Source organism: Schistocerca serialis, chromosome 10 (assembly GCF_023864345.2).
Source record: "Schistocerca serialis cubense isolate TAMUIC-IGC-003099 chromosome 10, iqSchSeri2.2, whole genome shotgun sequence".
In the NCBI taxonomy this organism is placed as follows: domain Eukaryota; kingdom Metazoa; phylum Arthropoda; class Insecta; order Orthoptera; family Acrididae; genus Schistocerca; species Schistocerca serialis.
In genome coordinates this window covers 230,581,892-230,606,144 of record NC_064647.1, presented here as the reverse complement: position 1 = coordinate 230,606,144, position 24,253 = coordinate 230,581,892, and the positions used below count along the sequence as shown (strand labels likewise).

At 40.1% G+C, this 24,253-nt stretch overlaps 1 protein-coding gene across 1 annotated transcript in view; it reads right to left on the bottom strand.

The window, feature by feature from the left end:
• Positions 1 to 24,253, bottom strand: part of LOC126424850 (serine/threonine-protein kinase minibrain) — a 498,832-nt gene that overhangs the window by 9,657 nt on the left and 464,922 nt on the right. Inside the window, exon 8 of the mRNA XM_050087659.1 lies at positions 19,462 to 19,699. Coding sequence (XP_049943616.1) covers positions 19,462 to 19,699 — 238 coding nt within the window. The remainder of the gene's footprint in view (positions 1 to 19,461; positions 19,700 to 24,253) is intronic.

Genomic DNA, 24,253 nt, shown 5'->3' with positions numbered 1-24,253 from the left:
TGATGTGGACGGATGTGTGAAGCTGGCCATTGGACAGGTGGAGGTCAACATCAAGGAAAGTGGCATGGGATTTGGAGTAGGACCAAGTGAATCTGATGGAACCAAAGGAGTTGAGGTTGGAGAGGGAAATCTGGAGTTCTTCTTCACTGTGAGTCCAGATCATGAAGATGTCATCAATAAATCTGTACCAAACTTTGGGTTGGCAGGCTTGGGTAACCAAGAAGGCATCCTCTAAGCGACCCATGAATAGGTTGGCGTACGAGGGGGCCATCCTGGTACCCATGGATGTTCCCTTTAATTGTTGGTATGTCTGGCCTTCAAAAGTTGTGGGTCAGCATGAAGCTGGCTAAGGTAATGAGGAAAGAGGTTTTAGGTAGGGTGGCAGGTGATCGGTGTGAAAGGAAGTGCTCCATCGCAGCGAGGCCCTGGACGTGCGGGATATTTGTGTATAAGGAAGTGGCATCAATGGTTACAAGGATGGTTTCCGGGGGTAACGGATTGGGTAAGGATTCCAGGCGTTCGAGAAAGTGGTTGGTGTCTTTGATGAAGGATGGGAGACTGCATGTAATGGGCTGAAGGTGTTTATCTACGTAGGCAGAGATACGTTCTGTGGGGGCTTGGTAACCAGCTACAATGGGGAGGCAACTCACTCACCCTTCACAACCTTTCCAGCAAACCTCAACCTCCTCTCATTGCACACAAACCCAGTCTCTCCCATCTACTCAACCTCCCACTTCCAGCTCCACTCCCCCCAAAACCTCAAAATTCCAATCAACACAATCTGGAACCACAACACCCTAATTCAGTAGTTAACCTTTCCTCCAAACCTCTCTCCCAAACCGAAATCTCTGTCCTATCCAAAGGCCTCACCTTCAGCCCCACTCCCAGATTCAATCAAACAGCCCTCGTCAAAGATTTACTGTCCTACACTCGTACTCTCTGCTGGAAGTATCACTTTGCCACGAAGAAAAATGATCCTAATCCTACTCCTAATGATCCAACTCCCCAAGACACTATCCAAATTGAACCCTGCCTAGAACAGTTCCGTCTTCCGTCACAGCGGGACCCACCTCCTCTTCCTCAAAATCACCCTCTCCAAACCTTCCAGGAGTTTCTGACTTCCAGCCTTGCCTCTCAATCCTTCTTAAAAAAAACTTAATCCTACTCCCAACATCACCACTGCTGAAGCCCAGGCTATGCGTGATCTGAAAGCTGGCTGGTCCATCGTCATCCTTCCGGCGGACAAGGGTTCCACGACCGTGGTACTTGATCGTCGGGAGTATGTGGCTGAGGGACTGCGTCAGCTTTCAGACACCACCACATATAAAGTTTGCCAAGGTAATCCCATTCCTGATGTCCAGGCGGAGCTTCAACGAATCCTCAGAACCTTAGGCCCCCTACAAAACCTTTCACCTGACTCCATCAACCTCCTGACCCCACCGACACCCCGCACCCCTACCTTCTACCTTCTTCCTAAAATTCACAAACCCAATCATCCCGGCCGCCCCATTGTAGCTGGTTACCAAGCCCCCACAGAACGTATCTCTGCCTACGTAGATAAACACCTTCAGCCCATTACATGCAGTCTCCCATCCTTCATCAAAGACACCAACCACTTTCTCGAACGCCTGGAATCCTTACCCAATCCGTTACCCCCGGAAATCATCCTTGTAACCATTGATGCCACTTCCTTATACACAAATATCCCGCACGTCCAGGGCCTCGCTGCGATGGAGCACTTCCTTTCACACCGATCACCTGCCACCCTACCTAAAACCTCTTTCCTCATTACCTTAGCCAGCTTCATCCTGACCCACAACTTTTGAAGGCCAGACATACCAACAATTAAAGGGAACATCCATGGGTACCAGGATGGCCCTCTCGTACGCCAACCTATTCATGGGTCGCTTAGAGGATGCCTTCTTGGTTACCCAAGCCTGCCAACCCAAAGTTTGGTACAGATTTATTGATGACATCTTCATGATCTGGACTCACAGTGAAGAAGAACTCCAGATTTCCCTCTCCAACCTCAACTCCTTTGGTTCCATCAGATTCACCTGGTCCTACTCCAAATCCCATGCCACTTTCCTTGATGTTGACCTCCACCTGTCCAATGGCCAGCTTCACACATCCGTCCACATCAAGCCCACCAACAAGCAACAGTACCTCCATTATGACAGCTGCCACCCATTCCACATCAAACGGTCCCTTCCCTACAGCCTAGGTCTTCGTGGCAAACGAATCTGCTCCAGTCCGGAATCCCTGAACCATTACACCAACAACCTGACAACAGCTTTCGCATCCCGCAACTACCCTCCCGATTTGGTACAGAAGCAAATAACCAGAGCCACTTCCTCATCCTCTCAAACCCAGAACCTCCCACAGAAGAAACACAAAAGTGCCCCACTTGTGACAGGATACTTTCCGGGACTGGATCAGACTCTGAATGTGGCTCTCCAGCAGGGATACGACTTCCTCAAATCCTTCCCTGAAATGAGATCCATCCTTCATGAAATCCTCCCCACTCCACCAACAGTGTCTTTCCGCCGTCCACCTAACCTTCGTAACCTCTTAGTTCATCCCTATGAAATCCCCAAACCACCTTCCCTACCCTCTGGCTCCTACCCTTGTAACCACCCCCGGTGTAAAACCTGTCCCATGCACCCTCCCAGCACCACCCACTCCAGTCCTGTAACCCGGAAGGTGTACACGATCAAAGGCAGAGGCATGTGTGAAAGCACCCACGTGATTTACCAACTGACCTGCCTACACTGTGACGCATTCTATGTGGGAATGACCAGCAACAAACTGTCCATTTGCATGAATGGACACAGGCAGACAGTGTTTGTTGGTAATGAGGATCACCCTGTGGCTAAACATGCCTTGGTGCACGGCCAGCACATCTTGGCACAGTGTTACACCGTCCGGGTTATCTGGATACTTCCCACCAACACCAAACTATCCGAACTCCGGAGATGGGAACTTGCTCTTCAATATATCCCCTCTTCCTGTTATCCACCAGGCCTCAATCTCCGCTAATTTCAAGTTGCCGCCACTCATACCTCACCTGTCATTCAACAACATCTTTGCCTCTGCACTTCCACCTCGACTGACATCTCTGCCCAAACTCTTTGCCTTTACAAATGTCTGCTTGTGTCTGTGTATGTGCGGATGGATATGAGTGTGTGTGCGAGTGTATACCTGTCCTTTTTTCCCCCTAAGGTAAGTCTTTCCGCTCCCGGGATTGGAATGACTCCTTACCCTCTCCCTTAAAACCCACATCCTTTCGTCTTTCCCTCTCCTTCCCTCTTTCCTGATGAGGCAATAGTTTGTTGCGAAAGCTTGAATTTTGTGTGTATGTTTGTGTTTGTTTGTGTGTCTATCGACGTGCCAGCGGTTTCGTTTGGTAAGTCACATCATCTTTGTTTTTAGGTATATTTTTCCCATGTGGAATGTTTCCCTCTATTAATCAATATATTATTTTAAATTCCAGATGTAGCTCCAAAGACAGAACATTCCTTATATTGCACAAAAGAATATTTTTCTCTTGCAATACTGCGTATGGTTGAAATTTAACCCCAAGAAATACAAGCATCAATGAAAATTTCACACAAAAGTTTTCATTTATTGGGAGTGAGTTGCAGCGTACAAGAGGCGATCAAAAAGTTTCCATTCAAAAGCCGTATAGTTCAGAATCCGTGTGCCAAACAGACAAACTCCCTGAGAGCATTAAGATAATCATACCACTGATGCACCAAGTTGAAGATATCCCTTTGGTAAAACACCAAATCCTGCTGCGTTAAAAAGTCCGTAACTGCCCGCTGCACATCCTTCAACGTTTTAAGGTTCCAAAGGCACGAGAGTCACACGGGGAGCCATCAACTTCTGTATTAGGACATGCTTAATACGGGAACGTCTTGTGTCGATTTGTGACCAGCAAGTAACTTAGCACACTATTCCACAATGGAGGTTTTCAACATATATGCTGCCCCTTACACTTTACTCAGCCTCCAACAGGTGTCTACTGGTGTTTGTCCTTTGGCAGCTGTGGAAAGAATAACAGCACACTGGACCTATTAGGACAAATTTGGTTACAGCGTCGCAGCAGTGCACATTTCTGCAGTTACCTCACGTGCGTCAGAAAGATACAAATGCCACACTAATCCCTCGCCTACATCTCCGTGCTCGTACAGCCACATCGGAGTCACGCTATGTCGTACACATGCTGCAGCCCCACCCTCAAATGGAAACTTTTCGATTACTCATTATATAAAGATGCTTGACTGTCAACTAGATTCAAGCTGCAATATCGTTACAATGGAGTCAGCTGGGACAATGGAGCTGAGTGTGGGTTAGTTAGTTCTCAAGAAAATGTCATCCAAAAGCTTAGAAACAGTTTCAGTCTTTTTGGTGTGTGTATCAAATACTCACTGCCTCAACTACAGGGTAAATTGTTACCTTCGTATCTTCCACTTTTTACCATTAAAACAAATTTGTACGACGGTATTTTGGAAAGTAAAGATACACCGTACACCAGAGGAACAGAAGAATTTTGGCGAGCAAATTGGCAACACTGGTGTTAACCTTGAACCATTAACTTTCTCCTCGCAGTCGTTCGGCAGTTGAATGTTGCTTCTGGTTGGAGTAGGTCATGTTTAAAATGGCTGCGCCAATTCAGAATCGCGCCAAATGCGAAGTGCGCTCCGTCATATGTTTTCTTCATGCAAAAGGTCAGCGACCAGCGGATATTCACAAAGAAATTGTTTCTGTTTATAGGAACATTATGAATCGACAAAATGTAATGAAATGGTGTCGTCATTTCTCTGAAGGTAGGGCTGATGTTAATAACGAACAAAGAACAGGTCGGCCATCTGTGATCTCTGATGCCCTTCTTCGGAGAACGGAGGAAGCAATTCGTGCGAATAGACGTCTCACATTAAAAGAATTGCATCAGATCATACCAGACGTGTCAATGACAACTCTTTATGAAGTTGTGACTGTCAAGTTAGGGTACAGGAAATTGTGCGTGCGCTGGGTTCAGAGACTGTTAACGGAAGAACACAAAAAGAAAATGACGGGCTTTGCACGCGACTTCCTCACACGCTATGCTGAAGCAGGTGACGAGTTCCTTGATCACATTGTGACAGGTGACGAGACGTGGGTTTATCACCATACACCTGAATGCAAGCAACAATCAATGCAATGGCACCATTTGAATTCACCAAAAGCCAAGAAATGCAAAACGTCGATTTCAGTGAAGAAAATCATGGCTTCTGTTTTTTGGGATAGACAAGGCATTCTTCTGTTGGAATTTATGCCTCCTGGAATGACAATTAATGCTGCTGCATATTAGTAGACTTTGAAACGTCTTCAAAGGGCAATTCAAAACAAGTGCAGGAGAATGCTGACAAGTGGAGTCTGCTTGCTTCATGACAACACTCGGCCTCACACAGCAGTCGTAACCAAAGCACTACTCAAACAATTCAAATGGGACGTATTGGGCCATCCGCCACACAGCCCAGACCTTGCGCCCACCGACTTCCATGTCTTCTGTTACCCGAAGTCACATCTTGGTGGAAAATCATTCCACGATGATGAAGAGATCAAAGATGAAGTTGAAATGTGGTTCCGATAACAGGCGGCAACCTTCTATAACTGTGGGATACAAAAGCTTGTGCACAGATTTAACAAATGTTTGGATAACGGGGGTGATTATGTCGAAAAATAACAAATAATCCAGTTAATAAGATGTAACTGACATTTTCTAAATAAATGTTCTATGTAAGGACTGCGAGCCATTGTATCTTTACTTTTCGAAATGCCCTCATATGTAAATGTAAAAACATTGTGCAGACTTTTTTCCAAAATCCTAAATATCCTTTTCTTTAAGGTAATTCAGAAAGTTAGTTTTTACATCAATATTTGCTAGTGAAATGTCACGATTCCAGTGCCAACTATATAGGATGGAAATACACACTCATTTTCTTCAGTCTCGTGCACCTCTAGCCACTTTCGTGGACAATGGAAATACACTCATTACTTTAATTGTAATGAGAGTCACAGCAGAAATATTTATTCAAGTCTCTCCTCATCTCACAACATTACATTCAACAGTTTCTGATCAGAAACGCTTTTGTGACCGAAACTGCACAACAAACCTTTACTACACAAAGTAGAGTCACAAAAAGTTCAGTACGCAAGTATCGGTAGCATCACGTGTTTACAGCTTTCGGAGGAGCTGTCGTGCGGGACTCTGGGTACTACTGGTACCTGAGGGGAGAACTAGAGGTGTGCTGGCTAAATGCCACCAATGCAAGAGGAGGGGGTAGGTGTGACGACAAATTATTCTACGTGGAGTGAGTAACACAATGTCAGTCAACAGCCAGTATGTACAGTGTGTTGGCTCTCATGTTACACATGCAATGCAAAGGACTTACTGCAGTCAGCACAATTTTCACACACATACAGGGTGATTACAGTGACTACTGGTACTGTACTAATGTATTTTTGGACTGTGTTCACTGCTCACAGGCTACTGTTGATATTTAAACTGGCATATGGCGTGTAACACAGAAGCTCTGGACAGACAAATATACTTCTTTCCCATTTTTTGGAGAGGGCACGGCTTGTTTCTGTCTCATAATACAAATCTTCATTCTATCACAGTTAATTCAGTACGGTGAAATTACAGAATGACAACAATGATTTAAGAAACAAGAATAACAGATTTAATTAATGACCATTTTCAAATGTAATGGGGAATCAACATACGAGTAAATGTCCGTTGAAGGCGTGAGGACTTATATCTCTTCATACTGTCTTGCTGTTTAAGCTCTTATCTGCAGTATTCTGACAGGTTATATGTGGCCCATCATGATTTACTCTCCTATGCCATCCTCTTCATCTCAGATTACCATCCGCACCCAATTTTCTCAATTATTTGTTGGATGTCTTCCTACATAATTTTTGTCCTCTGTGGCTGCTTCAGTACCATGGAAGTTATTTAAACATTTTCCTTCCTTTGCCGGTTCTGTGGAGAAACCCTCCATATCCGATCTTATCAAACCACCTAATTTCCACCACCCTTCTTTAGCACCCCATTGATTCTCTTCTCTTTCGGTTTTCTTGAGGCCCTCGATTCATTTCTACAAATACGAAAATTTTGCAAAAACAATAAGGCAAAATTAGGGGTTTTTAGCAAAATAACATGAAAACAGCAATTCTTACGAGATACTGCAAAATTTGTAATTATGCCTTATAAAAATATTACAAACCTGAAGACAGCAGTTTACTAATATTTGTAACTGATAGTTATTGGAAGTTAAAACTGCATTTTTACATCTTATCTCCAAAAGACTGAGGTTTCTGTATAATCCTTCTTGTATAGACTTAAAATAACAGTGAATTTCTAATGTAATGAATTTTGATGCGAGAACATAAACAGCACTGAAACTGCCAAAAAAGTGCAAATAAGAATACCAAATTTGGGGAAAATACCATGGAATTTGGCAAAAAAGCAACACAGTATTTGATAAAGAAACCTATATCAAATTTGGCACAAAAATGGCACTGAATTTGGCGAAAACAACAAATCTGGAAAAAGACATTGAATGTGGCAAAGCAACTGAATTCAGCATTAAAATAACACCAACTTTGGCAAATATTGACAACAACTGCGGTAAAAAATAACAATGGATTTGGTAAAAATAGAAAGTAATTTCACTAAAATAACACCAAGTTTGGCAAAAAATAATGAAACTTTGGCAAAAAAATAACACTGGATTTAGTCATGAAAAAAACCAATATTTTTTCTGTCTGTATTCATTGTCATACAACATTGTGCTTCAAAGGTATGTTGTCATGTCATCTTCCTCAAATCATGACCTATATATGTATATTTGATTCTAGTACTATACTTTTAGCAAATAGTGTCTTCTTTGTATGGGCTAGTCTGCTTCTTACTACCTTCTTGCTTCATCCATCATATTATTTTGCTTCCATGGTAACAAACATACTTCCTTCACTTTGTCTACTGTGTGCCCCCAGTTTTAATGTAATCTCATTTCTGCTATGCCCCGCTACTTTCGTCTTTCTTCAGTTTGCTATCAATCCATATTCTCTGTTTGTTATACCTTATGTTATATTAAACAGATCCTGTAATTGTTCCTCGCTTTCACTGATGATAGCACTGTCATCAGTAAATCGTATCACTGATATCCTTCCAACCCGAATTTTAGTCCCACTCACGAGTCTCTCTTGTTTTACATCACTGCTTCTTTGATGTATAAATAAACAGTTGGTGCGATCAATTTCATCCCTTTCTTATACTGTTTTTAATCTGAGAACTACACTCTCAGTTTCTATTCTTATCCTGTCCGCTTGGTTGTATGCTACCCATTTCTCCCTACGGTTTTACCTATTTTTCCAAGAATTTCAAACATTTTGTATTGTCTGACACTGTCAAACCGTTTTCATAGGTTGTCAAACTGGTGATAGAGGTTCCCCCCCCCCCCTCCCCCCCCCCCCCACACCATTAGGTACAACATATCTGTTGTCTTTAACTTGCCTAAAGCCAAACTGATCATCATCTAAGACCATCCTTGGGCAGTGTAAAACTCATTCAGAGTTGGTTACTTTGGTCATGCTGTAATAAGAATTGCAAACCACACTTGCTGTAATCAATTACAACTGGGCTACATTCCAAATCCTAATGGGATCAAACAATATGCATATGAGCAAAGAAAATGTTGATCTGCAACATCTGTTCCCTTTTATAATACATTATTCACAGAGTACAAATATTCCAATTATTTGCTGCATTATTTGCTTTCATACAAGCACAGTGTTGTCAAAATGGCACAGTTTATACTTTTAGAATGTAATAAGATAATTAGAATGATGGAAACAAGAAAAAAGGTTTTTATTTTAGCAGAGTGATTTTTATTAGTAAGAACAGTTCCTTCCAAAGAATATTTACAAATCATACCTCAAAATCAAGTACCAGTGATTACAATAGACTACAAATGATGCAGATCAAACATTTCTTACAAGATCCAAATACATGGACTCTTGCCCAACATTTTTAGATAGTCATATTTTTTCTGCAGGGGTTCCTACAACTGTGGACTAAGATTTTCTGGATTCTCTGTGTGCAAGGTTTCAAAACTTTATTAACTTCTAATCTTTGAAAAGAGCTGCAGGAAAAGCTCATTGGAAGTATCTGAATCCTCTGGAATGTATTGGTTGCAGCACACCTCACATATTATTGACATTTCAGCTTGATAATGTCTCCTGAGAACACAACATTTTGGTTCTGAAACATAGTTCACCACATTTCCCATGAAAACTGAATTAGGTCTTACTCTCTATGTGTTTGGTAAATCTGAATGATCGCAAGACACAGATCGCTTTTCAGTCACACAAGAAATCAGTGTTTCTTCAGCAGTCACAAGGGAAAAAAAAGATCCCCCCTCCTCTGATGTCAGTAATTAAAATGCAAGCATTTTAACTCATTGACACACAAAAATAATACAACTATACAGTGGCGATTTCTGGTTTCTCAGATGTGAAAGCTCTTTGGGAGCACAAGTTAATCATTGCAGTCCACCCTATTTTTTGGCTAATTGGTACAAAACTGGAATAGCATCAAACATTCTTCAATAATATGTGGACACGGAAGTACTAAGACCCTTGTACCCTGTCCTCAAATTTCTGCACTACACTTCCAAATATTTCTTGTGGCAAAGCTGTAATTTCATCAGAAATGTCAAGTTTAACCTCATATCTTTTATGAGACTCGTGGTACTGCAATGTAATGCAGCTCAGTCCAGTCTCTCTGGGATTTTCTAGCATTGCTCTCTATCTTTCCATTAACACATTTTCCTCAGTTGGAACATTTCCTTGGCTATCCTTATATGCTGTCACTTTTGGTCTGTTTTCTCAGTTTTCTTCTCAAATTTCTCATAGTATATTCAATTTTATTTCTTTTTCCATCTATATCAGTCTTTCTTCTTCTACACCTCTTGCTTTTTCCCACCTCTTGCTTTTTCCCCTCATACTTCTCCAGAAGAATGCCTAACGAGTTCCACTGAATTTCTACATTCATCATCAGACAAGTCACTATACCTTGTGTTTAAGATTTCTTCCATCATTCTGCATGCAAACAGTAAAACAGCATCCTTAATTCAATTAATTTCTTATCTGGGTGTCCTAAACCTATCCTCTTTGTAGAATTTCATTCAAATTTTTTATAGTATAACTGTATAATATGTTTGTTCTTAAATATGTGAGCATTCTTTTCTTTATCCACACAATCTTTCCTTTGACTATCGCAGAGAACAGTCTGCATGTCTCTTACATGTTGCTTTGAAAGCATTCTTCGACCAGCAACTTCCTAGGCTCTATTTAGAGGCTCTGGGACAGCTTCATGCACTTCCAAAGTACAGGTTGTTTATAAATGAATATCGGGGTTTAACACTTTGTACTATTTATTACATTAAAATTACAGTTATAAATGAGATTTCAAATGGCTATAGACTTGATGTGTGCCGTGTGACAAATGGTGTTCACATAGAACATTTATAAGGTTCTTGGTAAAACTGTTTGAGTTGCTCTCTTATTTGACATATCATTTATAAACACGCTGTATTTTCGTGGTGCAGGTAAGGTCAGTCAGAACAATTACTTGTCTCAGTCCATCAACACTGTGTAGTGTGCTGTTCATACAGCTCCTAACTGGCAGCACTTTGGCAAAAATATATACATCCATTTATGCAGTTTGTAGTTAACGACATGACTCAATAACAATAATGTGCAGCAGTCACAATTCACTCTCGGATAACACTTCCTTTTACACCATACAGGAAAGTGTGCACTACCCTACATATTTTAAGGTCACTGGCTCCTGTAAACACACAAAATATACATTACTTTCACATACTGTGACCAGATATTAAAAAATGAAATTACAATGAAATCCGACCATTCACTCCTTACAGGCGTTCATAAATATCAACGAGAAGAGTTGCAAATGTGTGCCCCGACTGGGACTTGAACCTGGGATCTCCTGCTTACGTGGCAGACGCTCTATCCATCGTAGCCACTGAGGACACAGAGGATAGTATGACTGCAGGGACTTATCTCTGGCACACTCCCCGTGAGACCCACACTTCCCACTTATGGTCCACACACTACATTCGTAGTGCACCTGCCCACTATACTCATTACTCGCGGCAGTCAATCTACCGAGTCCTGTAAGAGTTACAGCAATGTGAGTGCACCCGCACTGAAGAAGATCATTGGCAGTGCACCCGCACTGAAGAAGATCATTGGCCGGTAAGCCTTATCTATACGAAGATGGCAGCTGTTCTTTCAGACATGTCCATGCTTCCATCAATAATTTGCGTTCCAGTACAAGGAAAAAATTTCAATGATTGCAGCTGTACTTTGACAGAAACTTTTCAAGCAGAGATATTTCAATTACTTGTTTCAGATTTGGTTCATAGACTTTTGAAATTTCTTGAACGACAATGTTTTTGCATCCAAGATTGTACAACTGCATTTATGAAAACCATTATTGGCCAGATTCCGCTATACAGCCATTTTAAAATGACAAGAGTCCACAAATAAAGGTACTACAGTACCCAAACAACCAGGGGATCCAATCCCACAGTGAATCACACAATCAATAAACATATAAGCATGAGTCCTACAAAAACGTATGTTTCTTTGCAAACAGTATCAACTAAACCAGATGCACTTCATAGTATTAAGTAAGTTTGTTCTGTTATGTACTAAATTACAATGCTTGGCTAGGCAACAGATCAATTAGTTTTCTTGAGTTTGGTTTTACAGCCTTTGAAACTTCTTGACAGATGACATTCCGCAGAGACTGAATGTTTGTTTTTAAAAGACTAATCACTGACGGTGATTTAAAAGAATGCAAATAATATGGCAATAATGTTATCTTTCAAGCAAAGACATCACAATTTAATGTAACACAACTGTTTCTACTTAATACATTTTCAGCTGTCTAAACATTATTATGACTTCTGAATAAAAAATTCACTATTATCACTGTCTTTATTTACTGAGATGATAAATTATAGTATGTAAAAAAATGCATTTCAAAAGAGTCAGTATAAACAGCTTATGCAATCTAAGAATTTACTTGTGAAGCAACTTACACAAGCTCTACATTTTTCTACAATGTGTGTGTATGTGTGAAGGTACACAGGCGGTCACACATGTGCAGTCGGTAGATAAGTACAAACCGAGAGCCCATGTGCTAGTCGGAATAGGGTAGATCTAGCTGAGAGCCAACACACCATGCAGGCTGGTTTCCAGGGTAGGGTTCGCTAGGGTAGGGTAGGGTAGGTTAAGACAAAAGTCACTTACTGAGCAGACTAAGGCGGGGCTGGAGCACCTCAACAGTTTGCTGGGCTCCCAGACAGAGTTAGTCATCGAGTCACATACTGAGCTGGTATTACGTCTGCTGGCCGGCAAAAAACAGACAAGCAACAATGACGCAATCACAACAATCTGTAGCAAGGAAGGTGTAACAGGGGGTAGGGGAGGGGGGGGGGGGGGGAACCTTTCAACACAAGTGGGTAGGGGACAGGGGAGGGGTGGAGTGCACACACTGAGAGTAAGAGGTCACAGAATTCACTATTATTGTGCGGAGCACATTAGGGGCGAGATTATGGGTATTACAACATAAATAATATGTGAAGAGAAACTGTTCATTAAAATGATTAAAACAAGAATTATCTAGCATGAACAGGTGACAGAAGAAGGCAAGAACATGAAAATGTCAGCAATAGGTTGTACAAAAAGGAATTTACAGATGTTCACCGGGACATATTACGCAACAGTTGACAAACTAAAAGTCAAGGAGGGAAAAGTCTTTTTCTAATAAAATCAAGAAACAGTAGGGAACATAACAACTATTTATGATTTCTCTCAGAGGAGAGGGATACTGCACTTAAATCAACCAGACACCAACAGACAGTCTGCAAGAAAACTGTACTTGTTAAACAAAGAAAGAACACTATTTTGTCAGTCTCATACATGTAGCTTTGTGGGAAAATAAATCTTACAAATAAATTTTAAAAATGTATGTATAGTGTTATTTTGCACTGCAGTTTTGGTTAAAACTATCCTTTGTCAATAGAAAATCAAATAACAAAACATGTTTTGTATACCTGCAAAAAGTGAATGTGAAAACAGCTAATATTAGTCTTATGGCACATGTACAAAGGCCAAACTGGCAATAATGTATTCGATAAATTACTGTGCCTCAACACCGCTGGTATCTGGTTGCTGAATTCTATACACTGAACCACTCTAAATAATTAAAAAGCATTTCCAAACAACAAAGACCAACTTGCATCTCTTACAAACTAAACATTACTGTGACTGTCAACCACAGAAAATAATATACTGTATACACTACTATATCACAAATTATGATTTTAAAAAATCTGGCACTGCTGGCTGAGAAGTTAAATCACTGCCTCTCTCAATTAAAATTAAAAAGGTTGCCAAATATTTCCAGATGCAAACCAAGACATATGACACAGCTTATAAAGTAGATTTGGAGATCATTTAGTATTCCAACAATATCCTGAATTCTGCATGTATATTTCTTAGCAATGTTGCTAGCCATCCTGTAAGCACAGACTGCAATCCAATGGGATGTCAAATCATTGGCCTGCTACAACACAAGAGTACTAGGACGTAGCGGCCAAGACATTTACAATCATCATCACTGCCAACAGAAGATTACAAATACACAAGCAAGTTGGCTACTTTTATTGTTTGGTTCTGTCTTAAATGCTGTAGAGAAAGAGAGGCATACCTAAGGGTTATTTGACAATGTACTACCATAATACCACTAGGCTAAGGCGTTTCTCTTCTAAAAGTGCAGTTGTTAGGATAAATATGGTCATTTTTACATGGACCTATGGCAAACATACACACAAATGAGTAGAGTCTCAGACAGATGGAGTAAGTACAAAAAAATAACTGCAGCTGATCATTGGTGATCTGATTATTTACGATTTAGTTTAGTTTCCATCATGTCCCTATACTACAAAAGTCTAAACTTTTGTTTTTTCTATACGATTTAGTGATTCTCTACACATGTTTATCACCTTTCCTTTCAGTTTTTCATGAATGAAGGTAAAAAAAAAAAAAAAATTATTTATCCTGTCATCTACATAAATGATATCACATTATCAAGAGTTTTGCCCAAAACACTATTAACCCATTGCAGTTTGTAACTGGGAATATTTTTACAGTATTGTTTGAAATTTCATAAAATATTTCTTCCCTGTAGAAGGAACTTTTTATCACTGGTTAAATGTTTTCAGCGCTCCTTCCATCGCCAATATCCAGGTAGTTCATGCCACTCTCTTCTGTTACATTTGAGTTACATGGCCCCACTTCTATCACATGGAATTACCGAAAAATATTTGAAAAAGCTTCTACATCTCTATCAAATCATAGCACTTCTCTTTTACACAGTGGTGATGATCTGTCACAAGAAATATGACAAATCAGGCAATAATTACACTACAACATTACACTTAAACACAGTATGGTAATAGTCTGTTCTGGAGAATGCCGGTACATGAATTAGACGAAAAGCTGAAAAATGGAATTTATTGTTAGCTAAATGATTCATGGAATGTTGCATCCAATCACAGCACCATCAAATACATTGATATTTCTGAAAATTGTGAATCTTAGGATGTGTATGGAATATACTGTATCACTCAATAAACCTGCTATCTGCAAATGAGCATTGTCATTTATTATAAGGTCTGAATATTGTCAAGTTCTTTATTACCACACAGTATCAGACGATGTTACACAAATAAAGGCACTGTCACTTCCACAGTCCAAGCTGTGAGCTCTTCTAGTACAGCAATAGCGGAAATTAGTAAGTGGAGAAGCAATTTTATTTGATCGATTCAGAAAGCATATGTGATTTAATCAAAACTATAAATAGATCATTTCAGACTGGTACCATAAGCGTTACCAGCTTTCTACAGGCAGGTGTTGCATAATAACATGCATTTTAAATGCTGTGTGACCAATATTTAGCCACTTCATAGACTCCTCGGATAGCTGCCATCAGTTCTTTTAGGGAGTATGTAGTTGGACACATCTTCCAGATGAGGAGTCGATACACAGTCTGCTATTCTCCGAATTCACACAGGGTAGATTCACAAGAAAATTCCCACTTCTTCAGGTCAGCATTACACTAGCCGACTCTAGATCATAGCCTCTCGAGTGTTTTCCATGTTGGCCAGCTTTCTTCATGGCCAGAATATAAGCTGTCACATGGTACTACCCATTCTGTGATGTTGCCATCTCGATTCCACATGGAATTTAGTTTGAAAGCTGAATATTGTTCAGTGAGGGTTTCTGTAGTACGGAGGAAACTTCGTCTTGATTTGGGTCAGGCAGTTGCTCGTAGGTACCCATACAGAGAACGGATCTCTAGATTTGTGCATACAATGAGAGCATTCACAACTGAATGTCATATTTGCTGATAGGTCTTCTGGGCTGTAAGCCTATGGCCGAAAAAACTTTTCAGTTCGTGATTTTTCGTCCAGAGCTGCACTGGACATCTTTGGAGGTGTTCATGGCAATGTCTAATCTTGCTGACCAATGAGTCGGGTGTGTAAAGCGGGCATGGTCAAGTTCATATGTGATCAGCAGAGACAGTCTTCATCAGAGATAAGTGTTAAGCACTGATTGTCACCTGTCAAGGATAAAGACTTTTCTATCAATTCTGGAGAGCCATTACCCACTTATCTGCACATCAGAACACTTGGGCACTGAATTAAAACATCTATAGCAGGCTTTCAAGAAGAATGGCTATTCAGGCAACGAAGTAAATAGGGTTCTGCAACTGAGTAACAGTAGGAAAAAGGACAATGATAAAATACAGCAGTCAGCAAGTGGAGTGTACGAGACTGAATGAATTGATGCAAACAGTCTGATTATAAATCTGGAAAAAACTGTTGCAATGGATATTTTCACCACCCACAATAGGATACCAGCTAATCCTTCTGGAGAAATAAGTGGACAAAAAATTGAAAAAACAGAGAGTACAAAATTTCTCTGTATACGGATTCAACAAAAGATGAAATGGGATACACATGTGGACTATGTGAACAACAAACTGAGCAAAACACGTTTTGTAATGAGTATCGAGTGATATCTCACGAACATATATTTTGCTTGTGTTCATTCAGTAGTGAATTATGGTGTAGTGTTTTGGGGAAATTGTGGAGCTAGTCAGAAATCATTTAGATTGCAGAAAAAGATTATTACACTAATGAAACGGTTAGATCAAAGATCATCATCATGCAAGCCACTACATGGGGAAAATAAAATGCTACCACTTCCACGTATTAATATACTTGAAAATGTAATTATTATAAAATAAAAACCCAACAGTGGCATTCCAAGCATCACCCGTAATGAACCTGTACATAGCTACCACACAAGACAAATAGATAATGTACATGTACAACAGACAAACACAGCACTATTACAGAAAGGCATACTCCACCCTGACATCAAATTGTACAATGCATTATCGAAATCAAAAAAAATAATAATGGACTTAAACAAGTTCAAATCAACTGTGAAGGATTACTTAGCCGAGCACTGCTTCTATACAGTAAGGGAATACCTACAAAAACAAAACTGCCTCACCGATTAAGACTTTTTTTATAAAATGTGTAGGGTAAGAAAATATTGTACAATTTTATCTTTTGTTAAAATGATGTCCGAAGAAAAAAAAAAATTCAAGGAATTGTAATTAATGAATGGTCCAATACCTTTTCTACACTGTACTGTCCAAGATTCACAGGACCAATAAATAAATATATAAATACATACATACATACATAAATAAAAGTCTTTGCTGATAAGGAAAACAGATAAATCAGCTGTAGCAGAACACATTCTTTAGTCAAGAAATCATGAAGTTAAGTTTTCCAAAACCAAAATTTTATCTACTATAACAAACTATTATCTATTACTATATATAGAAGGCGTCGAAATGGTGGTAATTTTAACATAAAAGAAAAAGCCATGAAACTCAATGATATATGGGCAGTGGCTCTGCAGAACCGATAGGTAAGTTTTTATTCTTGACAGGTGACAATCAACAGTTAAGTTTTATTTCTGACAAAGATTATCTCTGTTGATCATTTGTAAATTTGACCACACCCACTTTACACAGTATTTATGTCACGTTACAATGCCCGTCTTGTCAGTTGGTAATACTCAGTTTGCCAGGAGCACCCCCAAAATACGTCCATTGTAGCTCTGGATGAAATGTCAGGAACTTAAAAGTTTCTTTGCCAGTGACCATACGGCCCAGAAGGTTCACCAGCATTTTGATTTATTGCTCTATTTCTTTCCAGACAGGCAGTAGACTCACTGCAGATATCTAGGGGTGGGATACCTGCTAGAGATTAGACCTTTAGGGCTGGTGTCGTTATCAGGGAGTCTACGAAGATTCTGTAAGCAACGAGGCTAGTTCTCTCTCCAAACAGCAAAACCATCTGAGTATCAGCAATCTGTAACTCAGTTACCAAACATCTGACTCTGACAGATGCTCCAACATTCTTTCTCTAGTTACCTAACAATCTAAAACACTAACCAGAATAAATACAATTACTTTTCACATTAGTATAATTACACACAAGCAGATACATAATGTTTGTCATTCAGATGGTAAACACATTAGATAAACCTGCACTATTATAATTAACACAGCTTGCAAACAAGCTCAATGGATAAAATATTAGACACCTCTCCCCCCCCCCCCCCCCTTAAAAGAGCCCACCTGTCACTTCACAGTGCTATAGGTCATGTAGAACTGGTGCCAGGCAGTAACGTAGTCCTCCACCACTGTGGGGGTAGTGAAGTGTGTGTACGGGATCATTATAGTGAGATGAGTCAATGTGGCGACTTGACAGAATGGTAGAAAGGAGTACTCGGGTACAGTGACCACAACACAACTGAAGTTGCTCGATTTATCGGTGTATCAATGCAGACTGCCCAGTGTGTCTACAGGGAACGGTGTACCGCTATCAAACGTGAAGTGTGATGCAATAACGGTAGTCGTGAAAGGACCTGACCGAGAGAGAGACCAGAGACGAGTCTCACAGCTCGTCAACTACAATCCAATTCGACTCTCAGTAAATGCTGGTCCACCTCCACCAGCTTTTGAGTAAACATTCTGAAGGGAACTGCAACAGACATTTGGAGTCAGGTAATTCACAAAAGTCTGTTGCCCACAATTTCACGTAAACCTGCACTTCTTCCATGAGAAAAACAACACAGATACTGGACAGTAACTGACTGGAGGCATGTAGTGTGGTCAAATGAGTCACAATTGTGGCTCGTTTCAAACGGTGTGAGGTGCCGCGTGAACAGGCAGCCGAATGAGGCATGTAACCAGCAGCATGTGAAATGTGTAGTTCATGATGGAGGTTGTACTCTGATGTTTTTTCCTACAGTGACCTGGGCTTATTAATTGAGATTACCATGAACATGAAACACAACATTTATTTCATGATTCTCAGTCACCATGTTTTGCCTTTTCTTCTACACCTTCATGACGAGTGTACTGTGCACACCCCTGTCTTTCAAGATGACAAAGACCACATTCCCAAGATCATATGGATGTGTTCCTAGTTTGAAAAACACTCATAAGTTTATCTGCAGATATATGTTTCAAGCATTAGTCAGTAAGGTGCAGCAAACACTCAGGTCTTCCAAAAGCAACAACTTGGTAATGTATATCCCCAATGCAGACAGTTTGTCTGAGTCTATAAATCACTAATAGAATTCAAAATGGAGCTCACTTTGGTTAGAGGTAGGCCTCTCTTATGACAAGATCAAATCCCTTAAGACCTACGAAAACACTTCATCTGGCATATTTTTTTACAATCAATACATATTATCTTGAACCCTGTTCCATCTGCATTACAAAGAGTAAAAGACTGCAGGCTGTAGAAATGAAATATCTGAAGTCAGTCCCCCTGAAGAAACATGAAAAGATAAGACCCAAAATGAAAAAACCTGCCAAGAAATACAAGTGAAATAGCACTACGTGAAAGCGTAAGAACATCGAGACTGAAATGGTACGGACATGTTGAAAAGATGGTAGAAACAACAAAAGCAAGTACACTGCTCGAAACAGAAACTGAAGGCAATAAACATAGAGGCTGGGCCAAGAAATGGTGCATCACATAAGTGAAACAGGATCTGGAAGAAAGAAGTGGAAAGGCACCAAGTGAAGTGAGAAGAAGTGTACCTCGACAGAAAAGACACAGAGCACTCTTACGTAACAACTTGGGTAACTGGAGACATTTAATGGACGATGACGACAAGCACAAGAAAGGTGACCCCGAAAGCTGTGCGTACCTTGCTGCGGACCGCCTCCGCTGCCAGGACTCGGGGCGGGCCTGTGGGGGTCGGGGGGCCCCGCTAGGGGCGGCACGAACACCGCCGAGCTGCTCGCGCCTGCGGTGTTGGGCGCCGACCCACTGCCGCCCGTGTTGGTGCCCTCGTCAGCTGTCCTCTTGAAGAAGTTGTGCTGCAGGGCGTAGTACGGCGTCACTCTTGTCTTCGGGTCGAAGTCCAGCATACGGAGGATGAGATCCTGAAACACAGGCGGCAAAGCTTCAATACAGCTGAGTCACGCTCACTTTACAATTGTCACTCGTGACGTGTGTCTGTGATATGTCTCTATGTGCCTATCACTGGAAAAAGAGACACTGAATACAACAGAGGCTACACTACTTAGCTGAACAGCCTTCCACCATGTTTTTTTAAGCCAAAACAACAGCCATGTGGTTAATAGTACATTACGCTGAAAAGAATGATGAAAACTTGCATGGTGAAACTGGAGGTGTGGGAAAAAATGCAGTTTAATTCTTATAATACAGCAAAAATAGCAATCAGCCACTGTTAATAACACTATTTATTAAGAACAAGTAGCACTGTTGCCATTTTTGAACAGGCAGGTTCATCATCAGCTGGCTCTTCATGTTTCAAATGTACACGTGGCGTTGGATCCCCCCCCCCCCCCCCCCCAAATTGCTGGGGAAGTGGCACCACTGAAAATCATGCTTCTTTCTTATATTAATTCAGTTTGCCATCTGTGTTCATGTGTTTTAGTACATTCTTTTCTACGTAAAAAAATATCAAACTCTGCAATGGATACATGTAATCAGTCACTTCAGAAAAAAACACAGGGCTCAGATAGAAATATTTTACAAAAATCTTACATTTATTTAACAATATTATGAAAAGCATAGTTGCTACCCACCACATAGCGGAGATGTTGAGACGCAGGTAGGCACAGCGAAAAGACTGTCACAAAATGAGCTTTCGGCCAACAAGGCCTTTGTCGAAAATAGACAACAGACATACTAATGATAACACTCCTGTAAACACACACACACACACACACACACACACACACACACAAAAGTGCAGCTCACAAATACATGACCACAGCCTATGACAGCTTAAAACAGACTCAGTCACGCTTCAGCTGTCATGGAATGTGGTCATGTGTGTGTGTGTGTGTGTGTGTGTGTGTGTGTGTGTGTGTGTGTGTGTGTGTGCGCGGGGGTGTGTGTGGGCGTGTGTGTGGGCGTGTGTGTGGGCGTGTGTGTGGGCGTGTGTGTGAGCGTGCGCACACACACATTTGTTGCGTTTACAAGAGTGTAAGAATGTGTATGTCTGTCATCTATTTTCGACAAAGGCCTTGTTGGCCGAAAGCTCATTTTGTGAGAGTCTTTTTGCTGCACCTATCTGCGTCTCAGCATCTCCGCTATGTGGTGGGTAAGAACTATCCTTTTCATAATACTGTTACTTTCCATCCTGGATTTGTTTGCTTAAAATACAAAATGTTTAAATTTTTGTTCTTTCTATACGTGTCGTATATGGAATGTAAGTAGTAGGCACACTTCTGAAGGCAAATTATATAATTCTCAGTAATTACACTCATCAAGAACTCAAGCTGTGCCTCTCTCACATTCAAAAAAGTAAATAATAACTACATAAAAATGGTGGCACATGGTACAGTATCGCATTGCAGAGAATACTGATCAATGTGGCATAACTTCTCTATGTATTCTTTGATTTAGTCTGGATGTTCCAATGCTGTTATTTAGAGAAAAACACTATATAAAGAACGCACAGTTGAAGGAAACTACAAAAGTTTCATGTTAGAATGTTACAAGTGACATGTGTGATTGTGTGTTACAAACAGAGAGATTTTTAATTGTATCAGGTCCCTCTGTAATGGAGAACACCATCCACAAGATCATTTTATACAGGAATTTAATATCTTGGATCATGGTTTAGCAATAGCTTTTCTCCCCTTCTTGTACCGTCAGCAAAACTGTGTATCTTTCCTCCTTACTGCAACAGGACAATAAACCCATTTCCAGCACAATTACCTAACCACTCATCCATGTACATATTTCAGAAGACTATATGGAACACAGTGAAGTTCTAAATGAAAATATTTTAGTAGAAGAAAAAACCTTCTACTAACACGCTATGACATTCTCAGACAAAGTCCACCATGGCTTCATCTCAAAGAATCACTGCTTTATCTACGAAGTGAAAATCTTCAGTGCCAGGAAAAAGTGAAAAGCCTAACTGAATTCTGAAAGAAGGGAGCCACATTAAGTAGCCCAGAACATTAAGTTTGTTGCATTCATGCCTCCACGGTTCACCGCTGTGACACTTCCCCCGGGCGTCATTCCAATGCAGCCGTGTCCGTGCCCGTACCTAGTTTCGACCATATTGGGTGTTTTAATTCTTTGGAGACATAGTTGTTTCATAAAGAATACCAGCTTGCATGGTTTATGGTGTAATAATAAATCTGAGCGTAGTCTATAGTTTAAAGGAATCACATTTCATTCATAAGTGGAGCCATTCAAGCAATATTTTCTTTTGTATACACGAATTATGGTTACACTGTGTTCCTTTATTGTAGTGGTTTCATTTCTGTCATTTCATTTTGGATTTGCCTAACTTTATTCAGTGTACATTCTCTCTCTTCTTTCCTATGTTTTTCATTGCTTTCCAAATCGCAAACGCTCCGACATCTGAGCCACACTGCACTAATGGTCTCGTCCCCACACGACATATAGCTACGTAACTGTGCTGATTGTTGGGGCTGCATCTTGTGCTCTAAATTCCTTCCAACAATAATTATTCATTGATCAAATTTCATTCCCCTTTGAAAAAGATTCTGGCTAGAACAGCCCGAGACTGAGGTCATGTGCGCGTGAGTTTTGTGTGTTTTATTGTAGGAATGTGTATGTGCACTGTGCTTCCTTTCTGGAGAAGACTGTCTGAAAATTTATGTGAACACTCATTCCGTCATACCTGCTTCGTGCCTCTGCATGTGAGGAGCAATCTATCCGTTTCACAGTGGAGTTATCCCCTCATGAAGTTTGTTGTAAATAATCCACTGCACTTTAATAGGAATAATGATGTACACAATTAAAATACTAGAATAAAGAAATGGCATTCATTACGCCACATTAAGGTTGTCTGCACCACAAACAGGAGTTCACAATGCTGCAACCAGAAGTTTGGATTATTTACCCATAGATATAAAATGCCTGACAGACATAACAGTAGTATTTGAAATAAAACTGAAAGCATTTCTCTTTGATAACTACTCCTATTCCACAGAAGATTATCTATTACTGTAATGTGTAAATGCTGATTGGTAGGAATTACTGATTACTAACATCTGCCTGTCTACAACTAAAAAATGAAAAAAAAAAAAAAAAAAAACTAAGAAATGATCAGCAGGGAGGCATATTTCCAAAAATAAAAAAAACCTCAAACTTGTTCCAAATCATTATGATTTTACTTTTGAATTTCAGAAGTAAAATCAAGCAGATGATCAAAGTAGATGTACATTCCAACTGTGCCATGTTTGGTTATTCCCAAAAAAGTGACGGAGTTACTGGCGAGAAATATTCCGGGAAAAGAAGCAAATAGGCTACTGTTGAAAAGGTAGGCCTATATCTTATTCTGATTATGCAATCACGACTAAAAAAATTACTTACAGGCATGTTAAAGCAAAATATCCATTTTATGGGGTCTTAAGCTTTTGAGATCATTCCTTGATCACATTTATAGCAGTCCACAATGCTGGAAGATTTTTTAAAAATTATACCTTTTTCTACCCCGTAAATTGCTATTATATGCCCCACACTGGATGAAGAAGCATCATAAGTCAGCTTTCAAAGTGAAACTAATGCAAATACAGTCTAATAAAACAAGAAGAACTCTATCCTGCATGGATATATATTTCTATGCAGTTCTGTTTATTGGACATTTCAATAATCATTCATTTTTACTGACATGCACAAGATACGAAAGCATGCCTTGCTTCTTTCATCACTCCACATGTTTGTGGGCTAACTAAGAACATGTAGGCAAGTTTCATTATTTGAAATGCACCAAGAAAAACAAGTTACATTAATGAGGCCAAATGCGTCAGTTAGCAAAGCAAATATACATTCAAGAACATAAAAACATTCGAAATTGTCTATGTTATTCATGCATGTGCCATATTTTTAGTATTTAAAACAGTTATTGCACGCACACAACATAAATAATGAACAATAGGCAATCGTACACAGTAGTCTGCTAACATTTTGGGCTACTTAAAATGGTAGCACGTCCTGCCCACTCTGGCTTCAAAACAATGTACAGTGTAAGTCTGTAGTACCATCTGCCTTCTTTTCCTGCCTCCACGATTTAGTCCCTGCATCCTTGACAGACTAACAGAAACAGCTGACAGAAGAAACCATTGTGGTCGTCTAGAGCAGCACAATTTTGTCCCCTCCCATTTTTCTTTCATTCCACAACACTTCTCATACTTGGCACAAAAATGACCCACAATATCAATTACGTCTTTTGAATTATTGTACCTATCAGATACAAAAACAACAGTAATAATAATCAATAGAGAATCTCCTTTGTGCAAATAATAGTTAATTTATTTTAATTATCATTCATTTGTATATTAAAAGCTGGTGGGAGTCAAAAATTACAACTAGTTTATAAATAACCACAGCCGCATGTGCAGTTACTGTAACTGAGCCAGTATTTGTATTTCTCTAAATACTGTTATTCAAAGGTGATGACACAGAAATGACGATAAACAATA